General features: G+C 38.4%; 1 protein-coding gene across 2 annotated transcripts in view; it reads right to left on the bottom strand.

The window, feature by feature from the left end:
- Nucleotides 1-23,010, bottom strand: part of CEP350 (centrosomal protein 350) — a 119,862-nt gene that overhangs the window by 47,958 nt on the left and 48,894 nt on the right. For both annotated transcript variants that reach the window (XM_079761606.1, XM_079761607.1), the window contains exons 14-25: nucleotides 21,362-21,534; nucleotides 14,388-14,574; nucleotides 13,102-13,325; nucleotides 12,474-12,637; nucleotides 12,119-12,229; nucleotides 11,567-11,707; nucleotides 10,106-10,242; nucleotides 8,651-8,770; nucleotides 7,354-7,523; nucleotides 4,332-4,528; nucleotides 3,083-3,267; nucleotides 2,514-2,601 (exon numbers count right to left, since the gene is read on the bottom strand). In XM_079761606.1, coding sequence (XP_079617732.1) covers nucleotides 2,514-2,601; nucleotides 3,083-3,267; nucleotides 4,332-4,528; nucleotides 7,354-7,523; nucleotides 8,651-8,770; nucleotides 10,106-10,242; nucleotides 11,567-11,707; nucleotides 12,119-12,229; nucleotides 12,474-12,637; nucleotides 13,102-13,325; nucleotides 14,388-14,574; nucleotides 21,362-21,534 — 1,897 coding nt within the window. The remainder of the gene's footprint in view (nucleotides 1-2,513; nucleotides 2,602-3,082; nucleotides 3,268-4,331; nucleotides 4,529-7,353; nucleotides 7,524-8,650; nucleotides 8,771-10,105; nucleotides 10,243-11,566; nucleotides 11,708-12,118; nucleotides 12,230-12,473; nucleotides 12,638-13,101; nucleotides 13,326-14,387; nucleotides 14,575-21,361; nucleotides 21,535-23,010) is intronic.

Genomic DNA, 23,010 nt, shown 5'->3' with positions numbered 1-23,010 from the left:
GACTAGACAAAAATCGTACACCTATGGATGAGGACAGTGGGGGGAATAAGGGCAGAGGGTGGGGTGGGAACCTGATGGAGAGGAGCTATGGGGGGAAAAAAGAGGAACAATTGTAATAATCTGAACAATAAAGATTTATTTTTAAAAAAGTAATAACATTGAAAACTTAGTAAATATTGAAAAAGGAAAAACAAGTCACATAACTTCATCTATCTAAAATAATTTAACATAATCCTTTAAATAATTATAATTACAACTGACTATAATTTCATCTGCCCTTTTTATACTTAATATGCCCTTCACATTTTCTAGTATAAGTTCCTTATAATTTTTTACTATCACTAACACTGCTTTAATGTTTATAATTGTTTCATACTATGGATTATTTCTTTAGTAGAGACTCCAAAAAAATAAGACAAATAAGTCAAAGAGGATGAATTATTTTATGGCCCTTAAAAGATTTGTTTTGTTTCTTTTACCCTTAAAAATATTTTTGTTTTGTTTTGTTTTGTTTTTTTTAATGCGAGAGAGAGAAAGGGGGAGAGAGTGGAAGGGTGGTGAGAGGTGGAGGGAGGGATGAGAGGAGGGAGAGAGGGGGAAGAGGGGGGGGGAAAAGGAGGAGAGGGGGAGAGGGGGAAGGAGAAAAAAAAACTACCCTTAAAAGTTTTAAATTTGCTTTCTTTTTTTTTCTTTTTTTTATTAAGGTATTATATGTGTACATATCTTACCATTGCCCCCCCACTCCCATATATGCCCTCACCCCCCAGAGTTTTGCATCCATTGGTTATGCTTATATGCATGCATACAAGTCCTTTGATTGATCTCTTATCTCCCCCACCTCTCCCTAACCTTCCCCCTGTAATTTTAAATTCGCTTTCAAAACAGAATTGTCTCCACTTAAAAGCCACCAAAAACATGTAAGACTACATTGCACCAAACTCTCTCTACATAGGATATTATTAAGCTCTCTATTGCTAACTAAGTGAGGAAAAGATGATACACTTTGCTGTTAATAAATGTTAAAATTTAACATGGATTGTCCTTTTTTCAAAAATGTTTTAATCTGTTTTCTTGTCAATAAAAATAAGCATAATAAAGACATTAGCAATTTGTTACTTATAATTTCTTGCAATCCTATTTCCTAGGTAAACTTAAAAAAAAAAAAGGTTATTTAAGAAGTAATCCAACATATAACTCAAATGATTAAGTTCATTGACCATCTAACAAAGTAGTAACTGGCAACAGGTCAATAAGGGAAAAGAAAACTAGAATCTATTGATCCCATACTGACCAGGCAATATGAAATATATTTACATATGTTATTGCATTCAGTCCTCACAACCACCATATGAAATCTATATAATCTCACTCCTACAGAAAAGGAACTTAAGTCTTACAGAGTTGCTTAAACTTGACTATGATTAAACAATTGTGAGTGACAAAGCTAGAATTCAAGTAATAACAACTAACATTTATTGAGCACTTACCGTGTGCCAAGGGCTGTTCTAAGTTTATTATATGTATTAATTCACTTATTCCTCCCAACAACCCTGCAAAGTATATTATCAGTATTATCCTCAGTTGACAGATAAGGAAACTGAGGCACCGAGAAGTTAAGTAACTTGTTCTAAGTTATGAAACTAATATTGGTAGACTTCGGATTTTAACCCAGGCAATCTGACTCTAGAGCTGAATTTTTAAGCACTACACCATGCTGCCTCTCCAAGATTCAAATCCCAGGTGTTTCTGAGTCCACTAAACCAAAATATTTGTCAACTTGTAATTAATATGCCTTAGATATCTATTTGGGAAAACAGTGACTAAAATATATTAATCTAAATAAACTCTTTTTTTTTAATTTCTTTATTGATTAAGGTGTCACATATTTGTCCTCATCCCCCCATTCCCATCCCACACCCCTCCCCACGGATGCCCCAATTAAACTCTTATAAATACCTTATTTTTTAAAAAAAAATATGCATTTCAAAAGACTATTTTATTTTACATACTAAATGAAGGCAGAAGATTTGATTCTATACTGCAGCGATTTTCAAATTTTTTCATTTCCTGGTACACATAAACTAATTACTAAAATTCTGCTACACGCCAAAACACTTATTTTTTGCCAATCTATCAAAAAAAAAAGGTATATAATTTTGATTCAAGAACACTGGATGGCTATTGTGTTGGCTGTTGTCATTTTTTCATTTGGCAATCTAAAGGAAAGAGGTCAATAAATAGTCAGGTATTACATGTTTTAAAAATTCTTGCAGCACACAGGTTGAAAATTGCTGCTATATTGTATTAAGTCACCAGTGACTCGCAATCCTAATTTGGAGAAATATAGTACACTAACAAGCAACTCCTGTAATTATAGTAGTATAGGCATAAACAGTAGTGAATATCAATTAAATCTCAACACAATAAGAAAAAGAGATTAGGCAAAATAGTAAATTCCACATCTAACTTGCCTTATGATAAGTTCTCTTACAGTAGTCTTTTTCCTAACATACCTTTTCTTGCTGCAACTTTAAGAGCAAGCCACGCTGTTTCTTCCGAAGTGGGGGCATTTTATCATCTTCTCCTTTGTCTCGGAGATGTCTGCAAATATTTCCCATCAAGACAAAGATTAGATTAAATTTCTATTCTAATGTCAATAATTTCAACCACTAAAGTCTCTAAACCAATTAAACATTTTCAAATGGGGAAAACAGTTGCTGCATGCAGCAATTGCTATCCCAACAATTATTTCACTGCACAGGCAATATATGCAAACTAGATTGTGTTCTTTAAAGAGAAAAAAGTTTTAAGAAATTTACAATATAATAAGGAAATATAATAAGTATAAAATAACAACGTAAGAATCAGTTAAGTGAAAAAAGAGAAATGCAAAGAAAGTGTTACATGAGTAGAAGGTCTTAAAAGCAACATGATTCAAATATGGCGGCCATATTTCTAGCTTGTGAAACTGGGTTGATCAAATCAAATTAAATGAAGGAACAAAATCATCTTTAAAAACAAAGCATTTGGTTTTAATGAGAGAAATTAAACAGTGAAAACTATGCTCACTGAAAGAACTTACTTTTTCTGATGCTCTAGCCAGGCTAATTCAGCCTTAGTTTTCTCCTTCAAGGCTTTTTCACGGAGACGCAGAAGTGAAGACTGGTGAGCTGCCCTCATTTCCTCTTCTTTCATATACTGTCGAACCATCTCCATAGTAAACTTAGAAAAGCTATCTTGTCCTCCTGAGAATGGCATGCTCAGCTCCTAATACAGAGAGTTTACTTTGAATTTATCATCATCTAAACCTTTTGGAACATAATTAACTTCATTAAAGGAGGTATGCAAAAAAAAGAGGCATGAACTTATAAAATATTATATAAATTTAAATAAATTAAAAATGTTGCCAACAGCCCAGCTGGTGTGGCTCAGTGATAGAGCGTCAACCTATGAACCAGGAGGTCACAGTTCAATTCCCAGTCAGGGCATGTGCCTGGATTGCAGGCTCAATCCCCAGTAGGGGGCATGCAGGAGGCAGCTGATCAATGATTCTCTCTCATCACTGATGTTTCTATCTCTCTCTCTCCCTCTCTCTTCCTCTCTGAAATCAATAAAAACTTTATTTTTAAATATTGACAACTATGTAGAAAACATTATTCACAAAAGGCACGAGAGGGAGTAACATTCATCTGCTAATTTATTCAGCCATTAAATTTTTTTAAAATATATTTTTATTGATTTCAGAGAGGAAGGGAGAGGAAGAGAAAGAGAGATAGAAACATCAATGACGAGGGAGAATCATTCATTGGCTGTCTCCTGCACGCCCCCCACTGGGGATCGAGCACACAACCCAGGCATGTGCTCTTGACTAGAATCAAACCTGGGACCCTTCAGTTCACAGGCCGACGCTCTATCCACTGAGCAAAACCAGCCATTGAATTTTAACAAACAACCACTGTAAGGCCTGTACCTCCCCAGGGATATAAACATAGTAAGAATTTGTCTTTATTATCCACAAGGTTTACATTTTAGAATGACATACATATAAATTTTTAAATGAAATTAAATTTTTTAAGAGTGGAACAAGTAAAAAAGCTAAAGAGATAACTCTGGCTCAGACACTCAAAGGCCTTAGGAATAAGGTTGTATTCTACTTTGTAAGGAAGGCAAAGCCTAATTTTATAACAAAAATTTAACATAAAATTGGTATCTTAGGAAAATCATTTTGATAGCTAACAACTGAGTTCAAGTACAAAATGTATCTTCACAACTTTGAGAGAACGCATTCCCAACTACTTATGAAGGATCTCTATGGGCACACTGAAACCCACCTTGGCAGAAGACAGTGTAGTCTTTTCTGGGGAAGTTTCTTCATCAGAGTCATCATGATGGCCTCTTCTCTTTTCCATATTAAATCTGCGATGACTCTCAGAAGGCAGTAAAGATCGAAATGATTTTTCTTCTATTTCATCTTCTGTCATGGATTCATCAAATTTCAGGGAATATTCTGTTGCAATAGAAGCTGAATCTAAAAGAATATGAAGCAGTAGATTTTATCATTATAACAGTTTTCAGTAGATACTCAATTAGTGGCAGTTGCTGCCTCTTTATGAGATAATATAATAAACTCATATAACTAATCACTAGCAGTAAGCATGAAATAAACAAAATTCACTTATTTTACAAACAAGTAAAGAACTCTAAAATATCTAATATTAGTACAAGAAATATGGTAAAAGTGTAATGTACTTAATTTACAAAGAGTTCCTATAAATCAATTAGAAAACTAATACCCTATAGAAAATTGAGAAATGGTCATAGGCTACATTCTATCCTGGTACAGGGGGTAGGGAGGAGGGGTGTTTAGTGTGGCTGATGTGTATGTTTAGTTTACTCTTTGTGATGTACGATTCTAGGTTTTGATAGATGCATAGCACCAGACAGTGCATACAACTATATGAACATGCAATACCTTACATAACAGTTGTTTCACACTGAAAGTTCTCCTGTGCTATGTATCCACTTTGTAGTCAATCATTCTTCTTCCACCTAACACCCGGGAACCACTGTTTTCCATCCCTGTAGTTTTGCCTTTTCCAGAATTTCATACAAATGAAATCATACAATATGTAATCTTTGGGGCTTGCTTCTTTCACTTACTAAAATTCACTTAAAATGCAACCATGTTGTTGCATGAAGCAATAGCTTCTCCCTTTTAATCACTGACTAATATTCCATTGTATAGATTTACCAGTCTAACCATTCCCCTCATAAAACATCTTGTAGCTTCCAGTTTTTAGCAAATAAGAACAACAGTGTTATGGACATTAGTGATAGGTTTTTGTGTAGACATATGTTTTTAAGTCACTTGGGTAAATACCTAGGCACATGATTGCTGAGTCCTTATAAAATACTGTCTCCAAAGTAGCATTCTGTACTCCCATCAGCAATGAATGCAAGCAAACTCCTGTTGCTCTGCATTCTTGCCACACATTTGTTGTCAGTTTTTTGGATTTTAGCCATTCTAACAGGTATGTTGTAGTATCTTGTTGTGATTGAATTTTCATTTTCCTAATGACACATGATATTAAATACCTTTCCTATGTCTAGTTGACATTTGTATATTTTCTCCAATGAAGTGACTATTCATTTTTTAATTGGGTTGTTGAACTTTAGGAGTCCTTTTAGAAATTTTGCAGAGAATTCAGTCACTAACATTCCATCTTCTGGCTCCCCAAAATTCATTCCTTCTTGCTTGCAAAATACATTCACCCCATCCCAAGGGCCTCCAAACCCATTCCAGCATCAACTACACATTCAAAGTCCCATCTAAATGTCATCTAATTAGATATGGGTAAAACTCAAGGTTTCCCAAGGCAAAATTTCTTTCTAGCTACAAACCTGTGAAGCAAGGCAAGTTATATGCTTCAAAACACAATGGTGGGATAAGTGTAGAATAGACAGTCAGTCCTATTCCAAAAGGGAAAAATCAAAAGAAGAAAGGGGTAGTAGGTCTCCAGCAAATCCAAAATCTAGCAAGGCAAATTCCATTAGATTTTAAGGCTCAAAAATAATCACCCTTGGCTCGATGCTTTGCCCATCAAGCCCGCAGAGGTGGCAGTCATGCTTTCCACACCCACCAGAATGGCCTTGCCCCCTCATCCCTGAGTGGTAGCTGCACCCACTCGGCCACTGGCATAGGCTTTGCTCCCGAGGCCCTGAGCAGGGGCAGCCTGGACAATGAAACCAAGGAGGTGGCCCCACCCTCTGAAACCAATGAGTGGACAGCCTTATACTTGGGCCTTCGTGCTCTGAGCCTGTGGTGGCAGGGGCTACCCTGCTGATATATAAATCAACCTCAGGATTACTCTTCTATTTTCTTGAAGGATAAGGCATGTTCACAGCTGGGTAGCTCTACTGTCTTATCCAGGGGAACCCCAGAATTTGAAAGTCTTCCTAAATTGCATCCCTTCTCTTGCCCTTCAATCCAAATTAGCAGTGTCTCTGCTGGCATATAGTCCTGGCTTCTGTTGAGATGGCTGATTAAATCCAGGGGTAATCTCTTTATGGGGTGATTGTCAAGTCACACCCTTGGTGTTCTCTCCAGAACATGTTTTCTCATTTTTTACAATATGGATAGGCTGAGAGTTTTCCAAATCTTCAAGTTCTGGTTCTTTTTTGCTTAACAATTCCTTCAATTTATCTTTCTTCTCACACTTTACTCTAAGCAATAAGGAGAAACCAGGCCATGACTTCAACACTTGGTTTAGAAATTTCCTCAGCTAAATACCCAAATTCATCACTTTAACTTCCTTTTTATTTCTTCTTTTAAAAAATTAATTTTTATTGATTTCAGAGAGGAAGAGAGAGGGAGAGAGATAGCAACATCAATGATGAGAATCATTGATAGACTACCTCCTGCATGCCCCCTACTGGGGATCAAACCCGCAACCTGGGCATGTGCCCTGACTGGGAATCGAACCGTGACCTCCTGGTTCATAGGTTTACACTCAGCCACTGAGCCACACCAGCTGGGCTCATCAGAATCACCTTTAATGTCCATATTCCTACCAATAGGTCTGCAAGGCAATGTAGGCTTTTTCTAGCATGTACCTCAAAACTTCTAACCTCTACTCATTAGACAATTCTAAAGGCATGACCACATTTCTAGTATTTGCTATGGCAGCACCTCACTTCTAGGTACCAAGACCTGATTTAATCAGCTAAGGCTGTCATAATTATAGACAGCTACATCTAGATATTACTTTCATTATAAAATGTATAAAAATATCTTAAAGGGTTCTGGAAGCCTCCCAAATCAAGTAATTACACATATATGTGCAAGGAAGTTACCTTTCTCATCAGGAAGAGATGGTACACTGTCACTTTGCAGAGAATCATCTGCAGCAGTCTGAACCTGTTCATCAATAGAACTCTCCGTCTTTCCACCGTGAAGTTTCTTCTCATTTTCCTTAGAAGATGGAACTGAAGGACTTTCTTGACGGCTGCTACCACTACTACTTCTGTTTATGAATATTATAGAAACAAACAAACAAATAAAAAAGGCAACAAAATAAGGATAACTTCAAAGTAAAATTATTTGGCTAAGGAAATGGAGGTTATGATCAAGATACAAAATGATAAAAGATGTAATATAAAGCATAAAAATAGTAAGTAGACATAAGCCCGAGAAGAAACTTTTAGAAAAGATGAGTAGGAGAGAGGAAAGTTTCACGTTTAACTAGTCACACTGGGCAACCACTATTCTAAGGCTCTCACACCCGTATTTCCTTTCATTTTAAAAACCAAGCTACTGGCCTAGCCTGCGTGGCTCAGTGATTGAGCGTCAACCTATGAACCAGGAAGTCACAGTATGAATCCCGGTCAGGCACATGCCAGGGTTGCAGGCTTGATCCCCAGTGTGGGGAGTGCAGGAGGCAGCTGATCAATCATTCTCTCTCTCTCTCTTGTTGATGTTTATTTCTATCTCTCCCTCTGCTTTCCTCTGTGAAATCAATTAAAAAACAACAACAATATTAAAAACAAAGACCCAAGCTACTGAAAAGAGGCTTCTACTTGGCTTCCACCTCCTACTTTTCATCAATATCACGATTTACCACACTCTGCTTCAACCCCAACTACTCTACTGGAACTACTCTTCCAAACTTTACCTAAACTCTAATTGCCACATCCAATAGAATATCTGCAACCTTAGATGGTGTTGACCTCTATCGCTTCTTTGAAAGTTCTACTTGCTAAAGCAAATATAAGTAAAATGTTAACATTAGGGTAACCTGGATGAAAGGTAAAGTATAAAAAAGCAAATTTATACAGTGCTTATATAATATAGGTTCTCAAGGAATGGCAGCTATATTGTTACATGAAACAACTGTTTTACAAATCAGCAAATTAAATGGGGAAGATAAAACTTTCATTTAAAGAAATGAAATCGAGAAGTAAAAAAAAAAAACAATTGTCAGCTACTTATCATACTTTACTACATCAAACGCTTTTCAGAATGTATAAAATATGGAGCGAACTGCCATTCTCTGATACATTATCTCACTGCATTGAGACTTTATCTCCTGGCAATTGTTGATAGTCTGGTTCAAATAAACTCACAAACATTAAAACAAAACCCTCTTTTCACCTTCTATCGTGATTCTTGTATCTTGAAGACTCAGAATAACTATCATATGAAGAATACTTCTGATGCTTTGAGTCAGGGGTTCCTTCATTATTGTGAGAGAGTGAAACAGATTGACTTTTCCTACAAAAACAAAACAAAACTGGTTCAACATTTAAAGTCTCTAATAGGACTAAGATTTTAACCTTTTGCACTCGGATGTCGAGTGTGACGGTTATTGAATGTATCAATAATTTGAAATATAAAAAAATCCAAATAAATAAGTTTGTATAAAAAGAAACTCCAGTTTTTTATTCTACTGCCGCACTTTGTAAAATCTGGGGTATTTAAAAAATTAAATCCCGAGTAGAATAAAGGAATCGAGAAAAAAGCAAGCGAGTGCAAAGGGTTAATACTGCTCAATATTATTAGATAAAATCTTGAATGAACAGGAATTATGAAACAAAGTATTTGAAGGCATTCATTTATGAAAAGGTTGTATAACACACTAAAGAGTATCTAATGCCCTGGCTGGTGTGGCTCAGTGGCTGGTGTCGGCCTGCACACCAGAGGGTTGTGGGTTTGATTCCCGGTCAAGGGCACGTACCTGGGTTGCAGGTTCAATTCCCACCCCATCAGGTGTGAGTGGGAGGAAACCAATAGATTTGTCTCTCTCATCGATGTCTCTCTTTCTCTTTCTCTCTCTCTCTCTCTCTTTCTCTTTTCCTCTCTTTCTCTCTCTCTCTTTCCCTACTCTCTCCTTTTCACTCTCTCTAAAAGTCAATAGAAAAAAAATATCACTCCTCAGGTGAGGATTTTTTAAGAAAAGAGTTTTTTCTTTTCTATTATGAGAAATAAGCACAAATCACCCCAAGTATCAATGAATGTGACTAGTCTTAAAATCTATGAATTAGAGACAGTCAAAATGTGATGTAAAAGAAAGAAGGCACACACAAAACATGATCACATTACCCATCCCTGCCTAAAACACTCTCTTATGACTTTTCACTGCTCTAGAATAAACAAAATCCTACGGTCTGCAAGGCCCTACCATGATCTGATCTCTGCATCATCTACCATTCTCCCCTTTGCTCTCTGCCTCCAATGCCATTGGTCTTCCTTCCTTTTCTCTTCCTACCTTTACATGTATTGACCTGTATATTCTTTACCTCCTTTACAACACCAACTCCTTTTCATCCACTGTATCTTACCATAAGCTTTACTTCTTCAGGAAAACTTTCTCTGATCTTCTTATACTCACAGGCTATTCAAATTCCTTTGTTACGTATCTCAGAGACAACTGTCCTTTCTTTCATAACACTTACCTTAGTTTACAGTGATCATTCCTTAAGTGACTATTTGATTAACATCTACCTATCCTCTAGACTGTATTCCCAAAACTGTATTCCCAGCACCCACAAGAGTGCCTGGAACTCAGTAGATACTCATTACATATTTGCAGAATGACTGAATATTAACCTATCTGTTTCAGCTCTGGTCCTCAGTTGCTTCATGAAGTCTGGAGCATGTATCCGCTGGTGGTCATACAGCGTTGCTAGGGGAGCTCCTGAAGCAGTAATGGCATCTGATATATGAGTTCGAGTCAACTCTGCCATCTAAATATGAACACACAAGGCAAAAGTAGATGAACTGAGAGGGAGCAGAGTGTCTTGGGAAGATCACTGGATTGAGAGAGAGCAAATTCTGCAGTAACAGGTAAATATTATGGGCAAGTCGTTTAGACTTTTTAAGTCTCAACAGCTTCCTTATAAAAATAGAGAGATGAATACAACATGATTTCTAAGGTTTCACCCAGCTATAACAATCTACAAATTAGACAGAAAACATTTAAGTCATATAATGAGCCATAGTAAATCAAAAATTAAATCTTCCTTCAAGAATCAATTCAATTACTGCTTCCTGTCTGAGTCTTTTCTGAGCAACAACGTGAGTACGTTTTCCCTACTCTTAGCCACTAGTGCCATTGCTGCGTGTTATTCATTTTGTATTTTTCAACCACTGTCTTGATGACCTGAAGTGTTTTTGAAATCTTTGTTAATGTTGTCTAAAATTTCCCTGAGAAAAGAGATGTTACTTTACACTTCTTTGCACAATTCCACAATATCCAACATATAGTAGGTTCATGGCTTATTAATAACAATCATTTCAAAGCAATCCTAAATGATAACTGCTTAAATAAACTGAAACTATATCTATTGGTTATGATATCCTATATAGAGACAGTAGTGAAACTATTTCTAGCTTTGTCCTTGGCACTAACAATACTATAAAAGACACTAACAACCCTGGGTGAAAATGAAACATCTTCAAAGCAGACCAGTGGCTCCCTGGACTGAGGTTGGGGACTGACTGCAAAGGGGCATGGGAGAACTTTTTAGAGTGTTGGAAATACTGATTATAGTAGTGTGGATAGGGATGGAAAGATAAGCTGTAGAAATATACAGATACAGGTATCTAGATATTTGTCAAGTCATCAAACTGTATACTTAAAATGGGTACATGTAAATTATTTATCAATAAAATTAATATCTTTTTATTTTTTTAAAATATATTTTTATTGATTTTTTACAGAGAGGGAGAGGGATAGAGAGTTAGAAACATCGATGAGAGAGAGAAACATCGATCAGCTGCCTCCTGCACACTCCCTACCGGTATGTGCCCGCAACCATGGTACATGCCCTTGACCGGAATCGAACCTGGGACCCTTGAGTCCTCAGGCCGACGCTCTATCCACGGAGCCAAACTGGTCAGGGCAAATTAATATCTTTTTAAAAAGCTTACTCAAGGGCAGAAATTTAGAGTTCATCTTTTTTTTCTGCCTTTATAAGTTCAAATGTACAAGACACTGCAATAAAAGGCCAAAGTTATTCAGACTGACTAAAAAGAACTAAGAAGAAAAGTGTTCTCAGTGGCTCTCACCTCGCAGATTTGGCGTGCTGCGTCTGTGGTAAGGCGAGCAGTCTCTGTTTGCTGAGCAGCTATTTTACAAGTTGCTTCCTGTAGGACTTCAGTTACATCCCGTTGTGATTTAACCACCTGCTGTAATGACTCCGCATGTACCTTTAAATAAAAGAGGGTAAAAAGAAAACTTCTGTCATGTTACAGAATTTGTAAATTTGTTTTATGGATTAAATGCCTTTCCAAAAAAACAAACAAAAAGAACAATGGGTTTAAAATCGGAAGTCTTAAAAATCACTGCTGGAGTTTAAGTCTTAACTCCACTGGTTGTGAGATGATGTGACTGTAGATAAGTAACTACCATGTAGCTACCTCAGTTTCCACTTATTAAATTGGGGCTACATCCTCACTACTTAATTTCACAGGGTTGCGACAAGAATCAAATGACATGAAATTAACCCATATGACATATTTTACATCTTTTCTTTTTTACTCCTACATAATTTAAAAAATACTAAAGTGATTTCAAAGATACAAATTTAGGTTTAATAACTTTGCTGCAAAATAAGGTACCTGAGCTGCTTTGTTTCGGGTTTCTTCTAACTGTCTCTGACACTCCAGAGTCTCTTGTTCAGCCTTTAATTTCAAAAGGGCCAAGTCTCTTTCATGGCGTTGCTGCTGTGCCTTCAAGATAAAGAAGTGATCAACTATTAATTCTAAGATACTAAACTATTACAACTCAGTGACTACATTAAACCCAGGGCTATTTTCTCAACACAACAACCACTTATCAAAATACTTAGTGACCACCTACTATGTTTTTTTAATTCACCATTAAGATTATTATTTTTTTAATATTATTTTAAATAACAAAGAAAAGGGGGGAGGGACACACAAAGAAAGCTAAAGAAGAAAACCCCACAAATACCTTTATGATCTGAGCCAGAGACACACTTTCTTGCTGAGCAAGTGAAATGCCTCTAACTCTTTCTACATCTGACAGTTGGCGCACTGACTCCTCAATGGCACTCAAGTAGCTCAGTTCAGCTGCCATACGATGCTGGAGGCCAGCAGGAGAAAAACGTTTAGAACCTGGAGGGCATAACAATTGCCAAATGTGAAATTATACATGAAATTAAATTGCATCTCAAATTTCTAAAATTCATTTCTAATTTTCAGAGCCAAAAACAGTGACTTAGGAGTACAGTGTCTTTTAATAGTTACTTCTTGTGTGTGTGGGCGGGTTGCGCGGGAGGGCGGGGGGAGTATGCACATGCATGGGTATGTACATACATATATACCTATAAACACTTAGGGAGTACATACATGGCATACATTTTTCAGTGTTTTTGCTAATGCTGGCAAGATGGGAAAAATCACCACTATTGAATCTCTGATGCTTCTTAATATTTATTTTCCTGTACAGTTTCTGTTTAAAACTTCAAAAAGTAATCACATCCATTTGTAAAACCATTTCCCTATAATTCAACTGAAACAAATTTTCCCCAAAATAAGTAACCTTATTTTTAAAATTACAACTGCACGGGTCAACTTGCCTGGTGTTGAAGTCATCATCTCTGTAGTTGCTCTGCTGGCAGCCATGTTCATATCAGGAAAAGCTGCACTAGGCTTGAATCCTGCTACAGTTGGAGGCATTATAACTGAGGACTTAGATCTTTCTAATGAAGTTCCTGGAAGGTCAAACGGCAGCAGTTTCTGGGAACTTGGAGACAGGGGAGAAGTTGGAGTTTTCTGAGACCTTCCCTTGTCTGAGGAGACACTAGAAGATTTGTTTCAAAAAATACATTAGAGAAGGGAAAACTATTTCAGGAACCAGCTAACCAATTTGTAAGAATAGCACGCATTACTTTCTTTATTAACATCAGTTTTAAAAAGCTGTGATTCAGACATTTATTCATTCAACATAGTCACTATGCTGAATGTACTCTGAGCATTCCTCTTGTTTTCATATTTACAGTGGTGAACAAAACTAGGGACAGACCCTGCCCAAAAGGAGTCTCTTGATTAAACTGCCACTTAACTCTTTCCTCTACAATGTAAATGCACCATGAATCATTATTGTAGTATGAAACAAAATCCTCTAATATAATAGCAAAAAATTACAGCCACATAGAAAAGGTAAGATCAAGCCTTATAAAAATGTCTTAACATATGTCTCTGAAAGATAAAAAAATCATTTTGTACTAAAAATTAAGAAATGACAAAAACTACTCTTTTGTTACTCCTTTTAACCCAAAAGGGGGGAAAAAAGAGTATGCAAACTCCATAATCAATATAAAAATGATATTTCAAAATCTGCTTGAGTCATCTAAGTTGAGCAGGAGAGAAAAGTTCGAGAAAAAAATAAACAATGAGATCAAAAGATTGCTACGCAGTTGTGTTATAAGAGTAAAAGAGAACAGTTGAGAAGCAAAAGGTATAGATAAAGGAAATGAGAGAGTTTGTGGTAGCTTAGTGAAAACACTTCGGATAAAGTTAAGTTCTTAGAATTGATGTGTGGGGTAACTGTGAGCTACCAAAGTACCCCAAGGAAAGTAGCTGCTTGGTCAAAGGGTTAAACCAAGAAAATAACTATGGCAATGGCATTTAGAATAGAAAGGTGGGTTGTGCTAGAGGCAGAGAATTCCTGAGGGAGAGAGGTTGTTAATAGTTTACATGAAAGTTGTCCACACTCTAAAATATATATAAAAACTAGAGCTATGAACAAAGCTACAGTATCTATTCATAAAATACAGAAATTCATTAAATGGATTCACTGAACATCAATAATATTGTAACTTTAATTAAAATGAATTACAGTATAAAATATACATTACTTTACCTCACAGAATGCCCAGAAAGATCCTCCAAAGTGCTATCTGTGTCAAGAGTCTGCTCATAATCCTTGACAGAGAGTTTGCTACTGGTCTCAAATTTCTTCTCTTGATGAGAGTCACGTTCTGAGCCAGAGTGCACTTTTTCCTCATCAAGAAGTGAGCTCTGAACATTTCCAGTGAGTGAATCCAGCCCTATAAAGTAAATTTCTTTTAAAGCTGATGCTCAATAGAAGAGACTGAATGGTAATTGATAGATACCCAGATTTCAGTAAAATAATAAGTACAGAACAGAATATTTAAAAGTGGACTTATTTTTAAAATGTTTTTCATATCCTATATAATAAAAGCCTAATATGCAAATTGTCCCCTCCACTGGGAGTTTGACCAGGAGGTGGAGCCAACCTCCTGCAGCCCCTCCCCCAGGCCAGCCCCATCCTGGCTGGTGGCAGCGGCAGTTGGCCGGGGGGAAGGGAGGCTCCAGCCGTGCATGAATTTCATGCACTGGGCCTCTAGTCTAAAATAAAGTTCACCCTTCTGTTTTCACTTTAGGAAAGTGAAGTTTCTTCCATTAACATCCCCTATTTGCTATTAAAAATAAATGGTTCTTAAATCAAATGATTAAAAAAGGTAAGTATATAGTACTATTCTATGCCTATGAAAAAATAAACAAAAAGAAGTCTTTCAAGGATAAAACCAAAAGCTGCCAAAAATGTTATCAACTGCCAACTGGACTACACAATCCTTTTGAAAAACTCGAGGACAAGAACTATGTAGCCAAATTCATAAAACTGTTCAGATTCTCTGACTCAGAATGATTTCACCTATAGGAGTATCTTAATGAGATTATGATACCAACAAACAAAAATTATGCACAATATTCCATGAACAACTTTATATAATTTTTTAAAGTTTACTCTACATTTGCAACAGAAGAGTTGTCTAAATTACATAGATAATAGTAAACATTTAAATAGCACTTTTTAACTTAAAATGCACTCCATATATATTACCTGATTGCCTTTAATCATCTTATGAAGTGGGTAGCATATGCTCATTTAATGATGAGATAACTAGAGATCTATGAGGCTACTTGCTTAAGGATACATGGTCAATAGCAGAAATAGGACATAAACCCAAGCCTTATGACTCTACATCTAGTGCATTATTCACCTTGATGATATGTCTCAATAGCAGCATGGGAAAATATTTGTTACATTAAAAAAAAAAGCAGAACAAGGAACTGCATTTTAATGGCAACTAAACAATTTTTTAAAATACAGACATATGGTTAACAATTAAAAGAAAATGGAAAAGTAAAAAAAAAAAATTATACTGTACACCCATGTTCATAGCAGCATTATTCACAACAGCCAAAAGGTAAAAGCAACCCAAGTGTCCTTCAACACTTTGATGAATGTATAACAAACACTAAAAAGTGGTATATACATACAATGAAATATTATTTGGCCTTAAAAAGGAAGAACATTCTGACATGCTACAACATGCATGAACGTAGAAGACATTACACTTAGTAAAATAAGCCAGCCAGAAAAGGACAAATATTCTATGATTATACACTTATATAGGTACATAGAATAGGCAAATTCATAGAGACACTAAGTAGAACAGCTGTTACCAGGGGTCAGGGAAGGGGGGGCCTGGGAGTATAAGCGTTATTACTTAATAAGTGAAGAGTTTCAGTTTGGGATGATGAAACAGTTGTGGAGATGCGTAATGGTAATACCTGTACAATAAATAAGTTTACTTATTTCTACTCAACTATGTGTGCACTTAACAATGGTTAAATGTCCTAGTCAAATTCATAGAGACAGAAAGAATGGTGCCCAGCGGTTAAGTTCAACCAGGAGGTCACAGTTCAATTCCCAGTCAGGGCTCATGCCTGGATTGCGGGCTTGATCCCCGGTGGGGGGTGGGGGAGGACATGCAGGAGGCAGCCAATCAATGATTCTCTCTCATCATTGATGTTTCTATCCCTTTCTCCCTACTTCTCTCTGAAATCAATATAAACATTAAAGAAAAAGAAATATTTTCCTCAAAAAAGTAGAATGGTGGCTACTAGGGTAAGGGAAGGAAGAATGGGAAGTCATTGTTTAATGGGTACAGAGTTTAGTATGGAATGATGACTGCTACTTTAATCTACTAACTATACTTTCAACTTCACTGGGAAGGAGCTTTTTGTACAGAGCATGTAGACACTCCTTTTCACCACCAGATGGAGTACACACAACAAAAATTACACTGATTTTATAACTTGGGGATAAAGAAGAAAGTTTAAAATCATGCTGTGGAAAGTAAAATACAGAGTATTTCTAAGGCACTGTTAGAGGGGATTGGGAATCTGAAAGCCACAAAACACTACCTATACTACATGTCATCATATTTTACATTATAAATTTTAAAAACCTATAATGAATCATATTGCTTATACTCCTATTCAATAATATATCATGGTATTTTAAGTTGTACAGTATATTATAGTAAAAAATTTGAGATTCAGAAGTCAGAATTCAGGCTTTGCCAATAACTAACCTTAAGTGAGACATTAATGTAAACAAAGCATACAATTGCAAAATAAAAGAATTGAGCAAGATCAGCATTTCACAAAATGTGTTCAATATGACTTCTAATGTCATAACATGCTAGTTGAAGAAATGAGTCTGTGGTCAAATAAATTTGGATAGTACTTCATACTACATGGCCTCACCTTCTTCCTAAAGTAAATAATGCGTATTAGCATATTAGAAGTGTTGATGAATTGGTAGGTAAGAGGCCTGTTTCACTCTTAAAAGTATTTCCCCAAATTTACAGAACCATGTAGTTCTTTCATAAGCCTCAGAACAGCTGTGAAACAGCCTCTCCCACTGAATAAGTTTTTCACAAGAAAAGATAGACTCTGGGAAGTGCTGATAAAATGATGTCTAATGTTTCTACTAAAGACTTTCAGAATGCTTCCAATCTGCAAGAGAGTTATGACTAGGTTGATGATTAAGAAATAATTTCTGCTAGCACTCTCATATTGGAAGTATAAAATGACACTGCTTTCTGAAGAGTTATTTGGCAAAATGTATCCAAATTTTAAACATGGCATACTGTTTGCCCCATTAATTAACTTCTAGGACAGTGATGGCGAACCTATGACACGCGTGTCAGCACTGACATGCGTAGCCATTTCTGATGAAACATTTGCTGCTCCTGAGGATGAAACATTTGCGAAATAATGTTTTTTCCTCAAAGTGACACACTATCCAAGTTATGCTCAGTTTTTTGGCGAAGTTTGACACACCAAGCTCAAAAGGTTGCCCATCACTGTTCTAGGATATTCCCTTAAAGGAAAGAACCAGACTAACACATAAAGATACATTTATAGCCCCAGCTGGTTTGGCTCAGTGGATAAAGCATCGGCCTGTGGACTGAAGGGTCCACAGGTTCGATTCTGGTCAACAACACCTGCCCAGGTTGCAGGCTCAATCCCCAGTAGGGGGCGTGTAGGAGGCAGCCCATCAAGGATTCTCTCTCATCATTGATGTTTCTATCTCTCTCTCCCTCTCCCTTCCTCTCTGAAATCAATAAACCTATTTTTTTTTTAAAAAAAGGACATTCTGACACGTGATACAATACTGATGAAACTTGAGGGCATTACACTAAATTAAATAAGCCAGACACAAGAGGATAAATATTGTTATGATGCCATTTAAATGAAGTACCTAGAGTAGCCAAATTCAGAGAGATAGAAAACAATGGTTAGCAGGGGCTGGAAGAAGAGAGGAATGGAGAATTATTGTTTAACTAGTGGCCCGGTGCACGAAATTCATGCACAGGTGAGGGGGGGGGATTCCCTCAGCCCAGCCTGCACCCTCTCCAATCAGGGACCCCTTGGGGGATGTCTGACTGCCAGTTTAGGCCTAATCCCCTCAACTGGCAGTTGGACATCCCTCTCGCAATCTGGGACTGCTGGCTCCTAACTGCTCACCTGCCTGCCTGCCTGATCGCCTCTAACTGCCTCTGCCTGTCTGCCTGACTGCTCCTAACTGCCCTCCCCTGCCAGCCTGATCTCGCCCCCCAACTGCCTCTGCCTGCCTGATCACCCCTAACTGCCCTCCCCTGCCGGCCTGATCTTGCCCCCAACTGCCCTCCCCTGCTAGCCTGATCTTGCCCCCAACTGCCCTCCCCTGCCAGCCTGGTTGCCCCCAAGTGCCCTCCCCTGCCAGCCAATTTGGTTCTGATTGGTCAGTTTCTATGCCAGTCAGCTTCAAAAGCTCCGCCTCCTAGGCAGCCATTGGCTCCTCACAGTTCACCCAGATTTGGTTCTGACTGGTCAGTTTCTATGCCAGTCAGCGTCAAAAGCTCTGCCTCCTAGGCAGCCATTGGCTCCTCACAGTTCACCCAGATTTGGTTCTGATTGGTCGGTTTCTATGCCAGTCAGTGTCTCCAGGCCTATCTCCAGGCTTGATCAAAGAGGCGGGGCTGATCAGCAGCCCCATAGAGGCCCGGAGAGAAAGAGAGAGGCAATGGCTGATCAACAGCTGCCACGGAGGCTGCGGATCAGACCCTGCCTCTCTCTTCGGGCCTCTCTCCAGGCCTGATCCACAGCCCCCTCAGCAGTCAGTGACTTCCAGTGTTCGGTTGAGCCTTCGGTCGGTCGTTATGGACCCTGGGTTTTTATATATTAGGATGGGTACAGAGATTTAGTTTGGAAAGATGAAAAAGGTCTAGAAATGGATAGTGGTGATAGTTACACAACAATGTGAATGTGCTTAATGGACTGAACTGCTGACTTGAAACAGTTAAAATGATAAAGTTTACATTATATATATTTTAGCACAATAAAATAAAATCTAAAATGAAAGTTAACATTGGTTAGCTGTAGGTAATTTTTAATTTTTAAATAGTTGTCTATATTTACAGCTTTCTCCCCTCCCCCCCCCCCTTTTTTTTAACTCAATGAACAAATTTTTACATTTAGAAAAAAACAATTTGGAAGAAAATCATTCCCTAAAGGTCATCCTGTGAGTTTAAGAGGCCTCTGCCTATTTACTCTATCTTCTCACCTCTATGGCAACATAGCCAAGAGAAGAATGGAAGGGACTGAAGGGTATTCTTTTCAATCACTCAAAATATAAAGAGTGCCCCAAGGGCCAGCTACATATGAAACATCTATTGCTATCGTCTTTATTTTTCAGTTAAGAAAATTTGAATATCTATATATATATAAAAGGCTAATATGCTAAATGTCTGACCGTTCGCTATGATGCACACTGACCACCAGGGGGCAGATGCTCAACCCATAGGCATGGAAACATGGAACAGACTGATGAATCTTAGAGGGAAGCGGGGGAGGGAGAGGGTGGAAAGAGATTAACCAAAAGTCTTATATGCATACTAGAGGCCCAGGGTTTCTTGGCCTGGCTTGCAGGGATCAGGCCAAACCAGCTGAGTACACGGTTTCATGCACCGGTGAGGTCCCTCAGCTAGCCTGTGGGGATCGGCCCGAAACCAGCAGTCCAACATCCCCCGAGGGGTCCTGGATTACGAGAGGGTGCACCAGGCCTCTAGTTATATATAATGACACTCAGAGATGTACATGACATACTATAAAGTCTTTTTTAAAGCAGCTGCAAAACATGATTTTATTTCTTTTTAAAACAAAGATGTGTATGTTTTTTTGTTTGTTTTGTTTTGTTTTCATGCTCACCCAAGGATATGTTCCTCATTGACTTTTGTAGAGAGAGAGGAAGGGAGAGAGAGAGAAACATCAATGTAAGAGAGAAACATAGATGGTTGTCCCCTGTACACACCCTGACCAGGGATCAAATCTGCATCCTAGGTATGTGGCCTGACAGGGAATCAAACCTGCAACCTCTTGGTGTACGGGATGACGCTCTAACCAACTGAATCCACTGGCTAGGGGGCAGTATGTGTTCTTATGTATATAGTAGAGGCCTGGTGAACAAAATTCGTGCACAGGGGTGGGGGGGTCCTCTCAGCCCGGCCTGCATCCTCTCGCAATCCAGGACCCCTCGGAGGATGTCAGGTCTAAACCGGCAGTCGGACATCCTTCTCACAGTCTGGGACGCTGCATGCACCAGTGACCATACTTTTCATACAGGTGAAAGGCATCTTGCTTTTGTATGGGCAGCTACATTTTTTTGCCCTGATTATAAAAAGTAGTACATAACATGATCCTTCTGAGGCAGTAGTACCATTTTCCCCATCTTATGGGTGGAAAAACTAAAGCAGAGAAAAGTTAAGTAACTGGCTTTGTCACATAGTTATAAGTGTCAGAATCAGGGCTGACCACAGAATGTGCAAGCCAGAATCCATGCATATCATCACTGCATCATCCTGTGTTTTCAGTGTTAGAGTAGCCTTGCCAGGTTTTAACTTTTAAATCTAAGAGACTGTTCCCAATATATAGGGTAGGGACCCTAGGCCTGGCCAGCAATCAGGGCCATCTGTGGGATGACCAGCAGGTAGGGCAATTGAGGGGCCCCCACTGGCACCCACCTTGTCTGGCGACCTGTTGCTGCTCGCTGGCCGGCCCCACCCCCGATCACCACCACCGGCCACCTCCCTCTCGGGGAGCAGTGCACGTAATAGCGACCAGTCGTTCTGCTGTTTGGTCGATTTGCATATCAGGGTTTTATTACATAGGATTGAAAAAATAGGCATCAAGTATTAATAGTAGTTATCTCTGAGCAGAGGGCTCAATGGGAATTTATGTTTTTTGTATGATGGTGTATCTACAATCCTTAAATTTTTATCATTGCAAATGTATTCCTTTTGTATTAAGCAAAAGATTTATACTGTCATATATCAAAAGGTATTACGACAATAATATGAAAGCTAATTACATTATCATAAAGAAATTCACCTAACTGCTTATGCAATAAAATAACTTTAGATCACTACCACAAAATCATTGGTAAGAGAAAAAGTCACCATGTAGAATTCCACTTACATTCTATCTTTTCCTTTTTTCCTTTTCTTCCTTTAGAAGAAGTAGATGAACAAGAAGATGCAGCAGACTGGGTCCCTGATGAATGCTGGGAAGTAACATCCACAGAGGAAAGATCATAGGCTGACTTCCTGCTAGAATGGTCCTCTTTAGTGCCCAAAATGCTACCACCAATACTGTCAAAGAATAACAGTGGTTAAAAAAAGAAATAACAAGTATTAAAATGCAGCTAATGTACAGATATTTTAAATCTATTTGATCACAAGGAGAATATAATTATACTCAAAGATGCCTTCCACTTTTCTTTTTTGTTCTACCATAAACCAGGGTTCTTTCCTATGGCTCAATTTATTACTGAGAAAAATATCAGGGAGTTGTTTATTAAAGTGAAACCAATAAAAATGGACAATTTAGACACAAGAGAAAAAATATATTGGATACTAGAAACTGCAGCCTCAATTTCTATTCAGATTTATAATTTAATATATGATCATTATTTTCCTTTTTCACCCATTATTTTCCTTTTGACAATCTTACAGGGAACAATAATTTAGTATGTCCTACTTCAACCTAAAAATAAAATGTAATAAATCATATTAATTGGTAATATTAAATGTCACAATTAAATCCTTACAAGTTTTTATTTTAAAATTTAATCTTTTCTTAAGAGCTCAAAATTTAAAACTACATTTTTCCTGATATAATTTTAATACTTATTTTTGTTAGTCCAACTAGATATAACTATTTTTAAAAGATCATCCAATAATTTTGTGTAAATTATAATTTGTTATTTTTCAAGAAAATTATATTGAATGTAAGTAATTACAGAGTACTTTATACAGTAAGAAAATTAGGAAAAGTCTGATTCACTTGCTGTATGACTTTGTACAAGTAACTTAGTGCTTCACTTCCTGAAGTAGGAATCCTATATAATAAAGAGGTAATATGCAAATTAACCCTCATGCACTCACAAGATGGCTGCCTACGACCAGGCCGGCAGGGGGGTTAGTGAGGGACGACCAAATGACTGAACAAGCAGGCTGCGTGGGGCGACCAGGCCGGCAGGGGGGTTAGTGAGGGACGACCAAATGACTGAACAAGCAGGCTGCATGGGGCGACCAGGCCGGCAGGGGGGTTAGTGAGGGACGACCAAATGACTGAACAAGCAGGCTGCGTGGGGCGACCAGGCCGGCAGGGGGGTTAGTGAGGGACGACCAAATGACTGAACAAGCAGGCTGCGTGGGGCGACCAGGCCAGCAGGGGGGGCAGTTAGGGGCAACCAGGCCAGCAGAGGGGGGCAATTGGGGGCAACCAGGCCAGCAGGGGGCGCTGTAAGAGGTGACCAGGCCAACAGGGGCAGGAGCAGTTAGGGGCAACCAGGCCAGCAGGGAGGGCAACTGAGGGCAATTAGGCTGTCAGGGGGGGCAATGAGGGGCAACTAGGCCGGCAGGGTGGGGGGCAGTTGGGGGCAACCAGGCTGGCGGAGGGGCAGTTCAGGGCGACCAGGCCAGCAGGGCGGGGGCAGTTGGGGGCAACCTGGCCAGCAGCGGGGTCAATTAGGAGCGACCAGGCCGGCATGGGGGGGGCAGTTAGGGGCAATCAGGCCAGCATGCAGAGGCAGTGAGGGGCAATCAGGCCGGCAGGGGGTCGGG

Source organism: Cnephaeus nilssonii, assembly GCF_951640355.1.
Source record: "Cnephaeus nilssonii genome assembly, chromosome: 21".
Classification (NCBI taxonomy): domain Eukaryota; kingdom Metazoa; phylum Chordata; class Mammalia; order Chiroptera; family Vespertilionidae; genus Cnephaeus; species Cnephaeus nilssonii.
This window is presented reverse-complemented; position numbering and strand designations above follow the sequence as displayed.